Source organism: Abrus precatorius, unplaced genomic scaffold (genome assembly GCF_003935025.1).
Source record: "Abrus precatorius isolate BTA unplaced genomic scaffold, Abrus_2018 Scaffold11, whole genome shotgun sequence".
In the NCBI taxonomy this organism is placed as follows: Eukaryota; Viridiplantae; Streptophyta; class Magnoliopsida; order Fabales; family Fabaceae; genus Abrus; species Abrus precatorius.
Genome location: NW_020874303.1, coordinates 28,509,793 through 28,522,732, shown reverse-complemented (window position 1 = coordinate 28,522,732; position 12,940 = coordinate 28,509,793). Strand labels below are relative to the sequence as shown.

The following is a 12,940-nucleotide window of genomic DNA, read 5'->3' as shown; positions in this document are numbered from 1 at the left end:
GATTTGAGAAAGATAAGGAGAAGCAAATTCATCCTTAAATGAGTTTTAGTAACTTTATGTAGTAACGACAAAGTTGCCATCAAATGTTAAAAATAAGCTCATTATTTACAATTTTGAATGATCTTTCTCAACACAAATATTTTAGTCCCTACATAAAAGATTCTTTACAGTTCTAAAGAGAACAGAAATAATAGAAAGGGAAAAGCATAGTATTGACGCAATGTCCAGTTAATTTTCCTAAAGCTTTTCTATCCCCAGATTCTACTGGTAAAGTATAATTGTCTCCATATACCAATTGCTTTTCATACAGAAAAAACGATAAAAAAAGAACAAGTACATAGACCAAAAGAAAAGGGGCATGTATGACATATGATATGACAAGGTTTAATATACCATTAAAAGTGAACATTTTTAAGTATTGTTTTTAATGTGTATTTTCAAAATGAGTATATATGTACCAAGTTTGAGCAGTTCAAATGACATAAACTCATTCAAAATTCATATAAATAGAATTCAAAACCAATAATTAAAAATTCTAACAGTATATTTAAACTTACATTAAATGTTTATAAGTTTATATTTATTTTAACATTATTAATTATATAATTTTTATATTAAATTTATGTATTTAAATTATTTTAGCTCGTTTTATTTTTAATGGAGTTTGATGATATGCATATATTGGTATTGTTGTTTGAGTAGACACAACCATATTACCATATCATCCACATCGTCTCCTTCACGTAAATGGTTTGGGTGAGAGAGTCAGTTTGGTAACTTTGCCGTACTTATCACGGATCATCCATTCCATGCAAATTGCTATGCGTCCATCTTTTTACCAACCTTTTAACATTCCTTTTTTCTTTCTACCTCAATTTCAATTTCAATTTCAATTTCAAGAATATAACACTTTTTATCAAACATTCGTAGCATTCTTTCCACCAGAAATCGTTTCTACCAAATAAATAATTAATCGTTTAAAATTGAAGTTAGTTTGGTTTAACTTTTTAATCCTCATTTATTGATCAACAAGTGTATGTTCGATAAATAAACTTGGTATATTTTAATTAAATATACCTGTTTTTTTCACCATCTCTTCAGTTTGGAATCTGATAGGTTGTCATCTTCAGAATCTGATTCATTCATTGACGAGTTTTGGTATTTTTCAAAGTTATCTTTGGTTTTATGAAAGCTCTACATGTGTGTGAGAGTGGAATCAGCTTCCACCCAGAAAGATGTATAGAAAAAGAAAATTAATTGCCACTCAAACCGATTGAGGGATACATTCTTTGATGATTCCCCTTTTATCATGGAACCGTGAAGTAGTGAAAAGGGAACATGAATATGGTTGTTTTGGTCTCTAATTGATTATAAGCAATAACATTGCATCAATAAAGCACTCTTCGAGACCCAGCGAGAGCATAATCACATGTAAGTAATAAAAGAAAAAGACACTTATCTTAATAAATATAAAAATGACTCTAAAATTATTTATGTTTAATTAACAATGAATGAGGATTCATATTTATAAGGCTGAATCATGGGATCTTTCTCCACGTAATTCTATTTTTTCTTCTGTTTTCTGCTAATTAATCCTGTAATTGGGTGAGGAACATCTTCTACATTTGTTTGCTGTTTTCATAAACTCGTTTAATTTTCTTAATTCCTTACATGGGCCATGGATTATTGTATAATGGGCCGGGTTGGACCGGGTGGATTATTACAATGGGCCAGGTTCCTATAACAGGCCCATATTGAATATAATGTCCTTGACATGAGGCCCATGTTGACTTTTGTAACTGTAGAAGAATAAGGTACACAGAAGGGTCCATACGGTTTTCCTTACCTGAATCCCTCTCCTCTGTTCTGAATCTGCTCTCTCTGCCTCTGCACGGAACACAAAAATAAAAATAATTTTGCACAAACACGGACCCTTCCTACGACAATCGAATTTGCGTCAGCCTCAATTCTCAGTAAGTGTTTTGATTTACCTCATTTTCAACCTTTTCCCTTTTCCCTTTTCCCTTTCGGTACTCAATTCAACCAATTCCATTCCGATTGAGTTTTAGGGTTTTCCTTTTTCCGGTTTGTTAATGTCATGGACACCATCATTAGTGTTGAATTGAAGCGGTTAAATGCTTTTTTTTTTTTTCATTATATTTCTTCGAAGGGAGTGAGCCAAGTTACTCAAAACTGAAGCTTTATTTTTTTCACTCCTGTGTTTTCTGAAACTGTCGTAATGCCTATTTTGCCTCTCTTTTTACTATTACGCATTTCGTTAGTGGTTTTGATATTAGCTGAATGTTTGGGTTTTATTTGAACTGTAGTGTTTAGGGACTTTTGCTGAAGACCCGGGAATTCTTTTTAGCGCTCTGTTTCACGCGTGAGAGTTTGGAAAAAGGAAAGGAAAAGCCATCCAAAATGAATATATTTTTTTTTCCCTCTTTTTCTTTTTTGAAAGGGTGAAACATTCTTTTACTCAGTCTGACTTATGGACTCATTGATCTCATTTCTTGGCTTCGAATGTTACATTACGCATCTGTAAGAATGATGAATTTTTGAAAATTTTACTCAGTCTAAATTTTTTTCTCTTTGCCATATTGATTTGCCCATGGTTGTTAACTCTTGGACGGGTAAGTGGTTCTTACCAATTTATCGCGCATGATTTTGTCAAAACTTCAAATTCTGGCAATTTCTTTTCTAAATGTGTATAACTAATTATTCATATTTCATTCACAATATGCGACCGGAAAGTGCAAAATAAACAGAGAATAAAGTTTGAAATGCTTCCTTAAATGAAAAAAAAATTATATTGATTTGTATGTTTTTAGTTGTCATTTTTCTGCATTACTTAAGCTAGGAGAAATGAATTATGAAGAACATATTCCCGTTACTTTATCCCACCTAATAAGATCAACTTCATAAATAATTCAATATCATTACTCATTAGGCTCTACCAAAGATCAATTTTTAATAAATCCATGTAAAGTAAGTTTTGATAAAGAAAATAAAAAACACCCTAAAAATTTTTATACTCAATCTCAAGTTTTCATTTAACTAATCAATCTGAAGTTTTCATTTAACTAACACCTAATGAGTTATATGTTTTTAGGTGTCGTTTTTCTGCATTACTTAAGCTAGGAGAAATGAATCATGAAAAACATATTCCTGTTACTTTATCCCACCTGATAAGATCAACTTCAATAATCATTCAATGTCATTACTCATTAGGCTCTACCAAAGACCAATTTTTAATAAATCCATGTAAAGTAAGTTTTGATAAAGAAAATAAAAAACATCCTAAAATTTTCTCATATTTTCTCTTTTTTGCTTTGATATTTATTGGAAGTATACTTTTTTATATATTTAAAAAAAAGGAAGGATCTTCTCACACTAGTGTAAGTCTAAAAGTTTTTACACTTAATCTAAAGCTTTCATTTAACTAACATCTAATGAGTTGTATGTTTTTAAGTGTCATTTTTCTGCATTACTTAAGCTAGGAGAAATGAATCACAAAGAACATATTCCTGTTACTTTGTCCCACCTGATAAGATCAACTTCATAAATCATTCAATTTCATTACTCATTAGGCTCTACCAAAGACCAATTTTTAATAAATCCATGTAAAGTAAGTTTTGATAAAGAAAATAAAAAACACCCTAAAATTTTATCATATTTTCTCCTTTTTGCTTTGATATTCACTGGAAGTATACTTTTTTATATATTTAAAGAAGGGAAAGAATCTTTTCACACTAGTGTAAGTTTAAAAATTTTTATACTCAATCTGAAGCTTTCAATTAACTAACATCTAATGAGTTATAATTTATTACTTTACTGATTGTTAAATGTTAAGTTAAAGTGTAAGAATTTTTTAATTTCTGATAGTGTAAGAAGATCCTGTTCCTTTAAAAACAGAGTATTTGTTTTTCCTTCACATTGACTTTGTGAAAAGTCTTTTGGAGTCAGCTTGGTTACTGCCTAACTGGTTATCCATTTTAACTGTTTTAGTGGAGTGTACTTGTGTGGTCCTCTATAAATGACTTTGGCTTGTATGGCTTTCTTTTTGTGATTCTTTGTAGTACTTATCATATACCCTTCTGCTGTTTAACTTTCCTTTTCAAATTTTTATCTTCAATGGAAGAGTATTTCATCAATTTTATACACTGTTCTTTAGGATATCTCCTGGAACTGAAAATCTTATAGCAGATCTTTTGTTGCTGCAGTGGAGTTTGGGATTGATGGCTCCATTAGTGCTGAGACAGTTGGCAATGCTACTGTGGGGGAGATTAATAGCAGCATAGCTGATGAAAACAAAGTGGGCTGCAGTTCTTTTAATCCTACTTATAAACAAGATCAAGATGATAATATAACTCAAGATTCTTCTGGAGGGGACACAATACCATCAGCAATTCCTGCAGTATCGGTTGTGTCAGCTGAAGAGCCCTATGTGGGTCAGGAGTTTGAATCGGAAGCTGCAGCTCATGCATTTTATAATGCATATGCTACACGTGTTGGATTCATCATACGTGTAAGTAAGCTCTCACGATCAAGGCGTGATGGATCTGCTATTGGACGAGCTCTTGTTTGCAATAGAGAAGGTTACAGAATGCCTGACAAGCGTGAAAAGATTGTAAGGCAAAGGGCAGAGACAAGGGTTGGTTGTAGGGCAATGATTTTGGTGAGGAAAGTAAGCTCTGGTAAATGGGTTGTTACGAAGTTTATAAAGGAACACACGCATCCTCTGACCCCTGGAAAAGGTAGAAGGGATTGCATTTATGAGCAGTATCCGGTGAGTTAAGTTCTTTTATTACTGAAAGATGGTATTTACAGTTATGTTTATTCTGTTAATTGTTGTTTTATGCTTGATAGATTAGTCAGTTACTCATATAGTTCTATTTGCTGTCTATCAGGCCCATCACACGAGTTCGAATTTTGCACTTAATAAAGTTCCCATCTTATACCTCTTCACAAATTACCCAAAATTGCTTTTGGGTAAACATTCCCAATTATAAAACTCAGTTCTTCTGAAAGCAATCAATGTTCTGTGAGTTAACTGGAGTTCCATAAAAGCTTAGATGTGTGTAGATTTATTTTTAACAAGAAATAAAATCATTTTTGGTTTTGAAAAAAAAGCATTGTATTGTATTAATATAGAATATAAAGGACCTTGCACTAAATTTTGTTAAGATGTTCATCGATCATATTTCTAATACTGTCGATAAATAAGTTAAACTTACTGTTAAGGAAAGGATAAGTGAGAAGAGAAACAAAGCAGGTTTTAACGTTTTATATCTATGCCTATTGATTGCAATTTAAACGATGTTCAATTTTTTTTTTTCAAATAATTGGAAAATATTTTGACAACATGTTCTGTTTGGCAATATATGCTTATGTTAATGACTAAAAAGAGTAACTTGAGCGATTTGTTAATCAATTTTTCCCATCCTTACGTCTTTGTTCTATGCAATTTCCAGAATGAACATGATAAAATTCGAGAACTATCACAGCAGTTGGCTATAGAGAAAAAGCGATCTGCAACCTATAAAAGGCATCTTGAATTGATATTTGAGCACATTGAGGAGCATAACGAAAACCTTTCAAAGAAAATACAACATATAGTAGACAGTGTGAAGGAGATGGAAACCAAAGAACAACAGAGTCATAGATAGATTCAGCTCTCAGTAGTCTTTTAATTCTTTTTCAGTGGATGAAACACGGGAATCAATTGTGAGGGTCAAAAGTGCTGCTAGACAAATTGTGCAATAATATAATTGCTGACATAGGTATCTGCTTCGTTCCAGCTTTAGGTGTCAGGTGAGTTCTGTAGTTCAGTTTGTTAAGTTCAATGGAATTCAATAATTCATTAGATTGCTTTATATGCTATGATACTTTTAGTTGGCAGAAGAAACTAGTTCAGTTAATGTACAGGTCCTTTGAATCCATTCTTCTGAAGTTATGCTAACAATGTGCTTCTCATAACAGGGCATTCAAATGCCTTGATAGAATTAAATTGTTCCATTGCTGATTTTGTAAATTTTGATCCATGGCTCTCTTCTTTGTATAGAATGAGATTGTTCGAGAATGTACAGTCCCCATGTTCATTTTATTTTCAATAACCAAACTTTCTTCAATGGATTTATTTTATTGGCCGCATTTCATTACTATATAAAATTATTGTTTTGCTGTAATGAGAGGTATCAGGTGTTTACGAGAAGAATTTGACTCGGCTTGAATCCATCCCCATAATCTAACTGGGCCTGCTCTTTTGGATATGATCTTCTAGACAAAATGAGTGATGGTTTTGCTACCACAAGTCTACTTTGATTTCCTTCTTCCATTTAATATATTTCTAAAGCAGCGTTTAATATTCTTTTTAAAATTTAATTCCAAAGGGGATTTCTAAGTTATTACTTTTTTTAAACTAATTTTTTTTAAAATAATAAAAATGCCCAAGTAAAGTATGTATCAAGAAATCCCCCCATTAGCACGTGCGTACAGTTCTGTCACTATATATAGTAAATTATTTCATTTAATGTTATTATTTCTTAATGTGTAAGTTCTTATCTTTTTTATAGTAAATTTTTTTTTATGGATACTTACTATATGCAGGACCGTCACTATATATACCATACTTTTTTTTGGCCTAAATTAGAAATTTTTAACACAATTTCAAACGATAATTTTTTATCAATTAAATTATTTATTAAAGAATTTTTTTAGTTTATATGTTTAATACTTTACATGTATTCAAAAGTATCCATTCGCACAAAAAAAAAAAAAAAAGGTGTCCATATAATAGATAGGATACTTGCTAATGCTAAATATAAACAGAGAAATCAATATGATTTGTGCATTCGGGTGCGTGCCACCAGGAAGCTCATTTTTCTCACGTACAAATGCATTGAGGACTTATCTTTTGAAGGAATGATCAAGCATGCCCCAAATTGACAAATGGCGTCAAACTAAGAAAAAACTCTATGATAAATTATCAGTTCCATATGAATGTTCATGTACAATCAGAAAAGCGTCTTAGAGCTAGGTATACCTTCAAAGAAGAAACAAAAATTTCTACCGGAAAAGGCTAACTTGCATTTTTTTTTTTATATTATTCAGTGAGTATAAATCTTCCAAGAGAATAAAGCAAGCTGTTGCAGCCAGTTAACATGGTTTACATAATCAACTTAAATTTTAATTAGTTATATTAAACATTTTTGTGGGGAGATTGCCTCAGAATATAGTGTCCAGATGCAGAAAAATAAGCTGCATAAGAAAGCCAACAGCAGCAACAAAGTACAAAATTATAGGGCATGGATTTTATGTGTATTGATTTCTAATTTCTGTTTTGTATGCTTCCCAAACACAATCACGTACAGAACAATTTTCGAAGTGCTTCTCCACCCACACAGCCATCCAAGTCCAAACCAAGGATTGAAGTTGTTGATTCACAAAGATTAGAATTTCATGTAACCTGATATAAAATTTTAATTTCATGACTTTTCTCACTGCTTTTCATGGTTCTCAAAACTAGATGAAATCATAGTTGTAGTTCATACCTACTAAATACCATTCTTCAATTTTAATTCGTTGAGAAATCTGGAACTAACGCTTCCAAATGAAGCGTACAAGCACCTCATGAAATCACTGAACAAGTAAATCGAAATCATAAAATGTGGTAGCATCAAACAAGTAGAAGAGAATTTCACAATCAAAGTAATTTATTTTTAACAAATATGTAAATAGCACCTAAAGAAAAGTATGAAGAAAGCCTTTCACAAGCTACGCATACCTGTATAGTGTATTTTTACCATATGTAACCAGGTATGCAAGAGTACAAGTGAACAGGTTAACTTCTACGTGAAAGACAAAAGGGCAAGGTTGGATCGTATATAAGTCAATATGGCCAATAGTTTCTATTCTAGACTGAAACAGACTAATTCTGTGGCTTCAATTGGGAGCATTATTAGGTTTTGAGTAGTAATAACGAAGTTCAGTTCATGTTAAAATTAGCAAATATAAATGCACCAAAAGACCAATACGTAAGTGGTTTAAAATATCAGGTAATTACTTTTGCCAACATCTGAATCGTATTATTAAAGACATTGAATGCTGTAGCTGCAAAAGGATTCAATAAGTAGGTTGAACGATTGTATATTCTTCTACCTTTTACGCCTACAAATCCTCCTAATTACTAAATGAAGAAAGTGTTAAACGCTTATTATGTTTTCAAAGTAATAAATACACGTACTTCAATACTTACTTTACAAAGTAGCAGGAGGAATATTAAGAGGATGTGTATACTTTCAGGTTTTGTTATTCACTGTACTTAATGCTGTAACTGTCAAAGCATGCCGTTTAGATCTTCTAGGCATCACTGCAATATTCTTCATGCTTCTTAAAAACATCACATCAGGTTTATCACTGGAACTTTGAACCTCAGAGTGCATGTGTTTCCCCTTTTTGCGAAGTTTCATTCTAGATTCCTGATCACCATACTCTGGGCAAGACCTCTTAAGTGGGTCATCAAGTTGGGAGCATCTGGAAGAAGCATAGTATGAATATGCTCAAATCAGTTGTATAGAAACTTAAATAACTTTGAAAAATGTTGCTGGGGCCTGGGAAGAGTAATTAGTCTGAACTCTCCCTTCCATTAACAAACTTGCTCACCTCCTGCAAATAGCAGGATTTTTTATATACTTGACACAAGTGATTTCATAAAAGTAAAGACAAATATTAGGCACAGGGGAGCAATGAGAAAATGTATGCGACTGTTTAGATAGTCAATTTATATTATTTTCCCTAAAAAGTTGTCTTCATAGCGAATGGATTAAACAGGGAATATCATCAAAATATTATGTTTAGAAACATCCAGCAAATAATGAGAAAATACAATAGCAGGTAAATACTGAACAAACTACAATGAAAATATACCAATTTGACTAATAAGCTGGAATCTTCAACAAGTAGAATGAGCTAGGCAACTACATTTAGTAATAATATGAATTTGTGTAATGATGAGATTAAATTCAAATTTTTCACACATGTAAACCAAGCATCAAATCAGCATTCTAACTGAAGAGAAATAAAAAATGAAGTGAACATACACATCTATAAGGATAGAGAAAGCACCATACCCCTTCTTCAGTTAGTGATGGGAGATTCTTCCCTTTAGTATCGTTATTAATTTTGCTCGAGTCAACTAGTCCACCCTGTTCCATGTCTAACGTGTTTTCAGGATCACTTAAATCCAGGAACCCATCATTGTCACCAAGTGATAGTGATGCATATTTATGACAACTAGCAACTTCTGAAACTTGTAGCTCCAAAGAACCACTTAAGGAAGTTCCAGGACACACCATAACAGAATTCATGGCACAAGAATCATTTATCATAGCACAATCTTCAGAAATTTCATAATCAGGCTTTGGATTTTGAATCTCTAGTGTGCCAGGATCAGACAGTGAGGTGCCAGCAGAACCATATATTGACTTGATAAATGGAGTATCAGTAGCATCTGAATCAAGGATTTTCTTAGACACATCTTTAGCACAAGATTCAGCACCAGAAATATAATTGTTTGGTGCACCATAACTAACTTCAGCTGAGACAGTTGATTCATATTCCTTCAAATTATCTGCTACAGTTACAGTCAGTTCACCTGAGAAAGTTGATTGATTTTCCTTTACATTTTCAGTCACATTTACAGTCATGGTGCATGGAGTTAATGAATTATACATTGAAACACCACAACCTTTATTCTGTTGATCAAACTCAGTAGCACCTTTTAACAATTTCAAGCTAGGGGAAGATTTGCTCTCTCCATTATGAACATCAAATAAGGAACTTTTTCCTCCTAAGCAACCAAGATCCTGCCAAAGACTCGTAGATTCTTTTCTATACACATTCTCACTCGCACAGACCTCATTTCTAAACCTGTTAGTCCAATCTGATGGGGATGAATTTAAATCAATACGAAGATTAATTCCCTCATCTGACCAGACATAAAACTCAAAAGACCGGGGTTCAGTAGTTGCTTTTAATGAATTAAACCCTTTTTCTGTTGAAGATACACCAGTTTCTACAGGTCCACAGTTTTTCTGGAGAAAATTTGGCTCAGTCTTGTCTCTTGTTTTGCGCAAGTGAATATCAAAGCCTCTTCCACGCAACTTGTTCTTCTTTGAACCTCCCTTATACATTGTATAGCCAAGGCCCTCCTCTGTACAGAATGAACATGACTTCATAAACATGTGTTCCAAATGATTGTACCAAGAAAACAAAAATTGCAACTAAAGGTGGAATACCTCAGTATCCATATCATATATATGATAACAGGAACATTAGTCCAATCCATAGTATGAGAAAGCATGAATTTTGTTAAGAATAAGATCACAAGCATAGTTATAGATTCCAAACAATTATCTCATTTCATTAAAATGTGCAAAAGAACCACCCTACCAGCTCTTATGAAATTGCTTTTAATTTATTTAAATTTATAAGAAATGGAAAAGGAGAGAGTGAGAATGAGAGTACCTGATCGGAGATGTCGCGGAGAATGAGAATGTGAACCAAAAATGGAAATAAACTTTTAATACAAGTTGTAAGGTTTGAAGCTTTAACTGGATACTATATATATATATATATATATATATATAATATTCCTATGACCAAAGACAAAGACAAAAAGAGACAACAACGTGCCTCGCAATCTACTTTCTGTGTTCACACTCTTTTTTGCAGTAACTCGGTTTTAGAGGTCAGTGAAACACTCTCCTCTCGTTGGATCATCTTCTTCCAAAAGCCACCTTCTTCCATCGTCCCATTATTTCACATTCAAAGTAATCAATACTATTATTATTTGTTTAATACTGTTTCTGATAAAATTATATTAAAAATAACTTATAAAAATGATAAATTATATTTTAAAATTTTAAACAGGTTAAAGATTAATTATATATATAGTTTGTTGATTCCCATGTTAAGTAATTTTTTTAGCTATCGTAATTTGCATCTCAGAGATAATTCAATTCAATGAAAAATGAATGTTAATGTATCATGAAATTAATCATTATTTTAATTTCATCAGCTGTTTATTTAGCCCTATCTTGGAGGAAATTGTTCAAATAATTAAATAAATTCAATACTCATATATTTAGAAAATAAATAAAAAATAAAACAACAATTAACATAAATTCCAATAAATTTAATACAACCTTGTCATATTTTTATCAATTCACCTAGAGTTTATTTAAATGATATTTTCATGTTATTCTCAATTCTGTTTTTGTTGAATTAATAACTTCATTAAATAGGATAAGAGAAGTCAATTCCTTTATAATAATATTATATAAACCATTTATAATTACTTTTAATTTATATTTTTATTTACGATTATCTATATAATATACGCAATACTTATCAATTTTAATCTCAAGTAAAAGATTAGAACTAAGCTTACAATAATCTTTCAGACATTCAACAACACACTGAGCATTTTTTTTAAATGCATCACTATTGATAAGACTATGATAATTGGGAACCATAAAAAAAATTTTCGTCCTTCAACCCAAAATTAATTTCCTTAGTATTTGTTTAGCTATAGATAAAATTCATTAAAAAGTAAAAACAGTTTTTTATTCCATCAAACAAAAAAACATAAAGCTTAGAAATTATAAAATCATAAAAAAGTCTTCTAATATGTATATGTAAATTATAAAAGTGACACAAGCAATGTAACACGTCGCTTTGGCCGAGTGGTTAAGGCGTGTGCCTGCTAAGTACATGGGGTTTCCCCGCGAGAGTTCGAATCTCTCAGGCGACGTCGTTTTGAAATGCTTTTTTTATAATAAAATAAGATACATAGAGAACAGCTAAGCTTAATAATTAAAACTAAAGAAGAAACACACATTATAAGATTCTGTACCCACGTGTGCGACCCATACATAAAATAGTTTGGTACATGTTATGTTCCCTTCAATGTGTCTTGTTGTACTTTAATTAGCATACACTTATGAACCATACTTGTCTCTTGTCTGTGGAGCAGGAACATAGTTCCCATGGAAAACCTCGAAGATCTCTTTTCTGTATTGATATATTAGTTAATCAATGTCTTAAAATATTGAATAAAGAATACAAATTTTATTAATGATTTTTTATCACATATTTTTAATAAAAATTATATTTATATTTTTTTAGTTAATGTCTAAAAATACCTTTTAAGAAAACCAGAAAAGCCTAAATATAAACATCTTCAGCACTGAAATTAAGTATTGGCAAGGTCACATTCTTTTAAGTGTCTACACTAAAATTATGCATTCATGTTGGTCGACCCTTATTCATAGTAATGTAACTGAAAATGCAAAAACACAACACGAAAATGAAATCTTATTTAAGATGCCAAAATTCTTACTACTTGAATCAATAGATCTGGGCGCATTAATTCATTTGGAAAGAACATATTTTGATAGTTGAAAAGAAAGACAATTTTTTAAGGAAAAAAAAATATCATATTTAATTTTATTTTATTTATAAGAATCAACCATTAATAATTTTTTAACTTTAAATATCAGAAGTAAAGTTTTTTTTATGTTATTATTTGTTATAAAATCTGTGTTGACTATAAAAATGAATACATCTATTTATTTTACATATAATACACTAAATTAACTATTTAATATTATAAAAGATTTTAAAATAAAATGTAAATTTATTACATATAATTATTTTGAATTAATCTTATAAATTATGTATTTATTATTTACTATTGGTGATTGCAGTAGAGGGAGAAAATGAAAATGACTAGTTGGTGGTGAAATGTTGGGGCAGCTGAAGACAGATGGGGTGATTAATGAGTAAGCTGAATATGAAAAGAAAGACTGAGAACAAGAAGTGGATGAAGTTTGGAGAAACATAAATTGAAGGCATGAGACCAATACTTGTGGAATCC

The 12,940-nt window shown here is 31.3% G+C and overlaps 2 protein-coding genes and 1 non-coding gene across 6 annotated transcripts; 2 read left to right on the top strand and 1 right to left on the bottom strand.

The window, feature by feature from the left end:
• The first annotated feature begins 1,832 nt into the window (after positions 1-1,832).
• LOC113854544 (protein FAR1-RELATED SEQUENCE 5-like) lies at positions 1,833-6,128 on the top strand. 3 transcript variants are annotated; one of them, XM_027485576.1, is made up of 3 exons: positions 1,833-1,973; positions 4,224-4,789; positions 5,475-6,128. In XM_027485576.1, coding segments are annotated over exons 1-3 (762 nt in total). In that variant the 5' UTR covers positions 1,833-1,972; the 3' UTR covers positions 5,670-6,128. The 3 variants fall into 3 exon arrangements, with proteins under 3 accessions (XP_027341377.1, XP_027341379.1, XP_027341378.1); XM_027485578.1 differs by having other exon boundaries at positions 1,844-1,973; positions 5,705-5,988; XM_027485577.1 differs by lacking the exon at positions 5,475-6,128 and adding an exon at positions 4,911-5,115 and having other exon boundaries at positions 1,844-1,973.
• Positions 6,011-10,592, bottom strand: LOC113854543. 2 transcript variants are annotated; one of them, XM_027485574.1, is made up of 3 exons: positions 10,528-10,592; positions 9,132-10,213; positions 6,011-8,667 (listed from the first exon to the last, which is right to left on the bottom strand). In XM_027485574.1, the coding sequence occupies exons 2-3, from the start codon at positions 10,191-10,193 to the stop codon at positions 8,626-8,628; spliced, it is 1,104 nt and encodes a 367-aa protein (XP_027341375.1). In that variant the 5' UTR covers positions 10,194-10,213; positions 10,528-10,592; the 3' UTR covers positions 6,011-8,625. The 2 variants fall into 2 exon arrangements, with proteins under 2 accessions (XP_027341375.1, XP_027341376.1); XM_027485575.1 differs by lacking the exon at positions 10,528-10,592 and adding an exon at positions 10,299-10,313.
• Positions 10,593-11,733: 1,141 nt separating this feature from the next.
• Positions 11,734-11,815, top strand: TRNAS-GCU. The gene has a single exon. It is a non-coding gene; the product is annotated as a tRNA-Ser (tRNA).
• The last annotated feature ends 1,125 nt before the right edge of the window (positions 11,816-12,940 follow it).

Coding starts and splice junctions, on each gene's coding strand:
- LOC113854543 (XM_027485574.1), bottom strand. CDS start 10,193: ATGTATAAGGGAGGTTCAAAGAAGAACAAGTTGCGTGGAAGAGGCTTT. Junction 8,668..9,131: donor CATCACTAACTGAAGAAGGG/GTATGGTGCTTT, acceptor TGCTATTTGCAG/GAGGTGAGCAAGTTTGTTAA.
- LOC113854544 (XM_027485576.1), top strand. Junction 4,790..5,474: donor GCATTTATGAGCAGTATCCG/GTGAGTTAAGTT, acceptor TGCAATTTCCAG/AATGAACATGATAAAATTCG.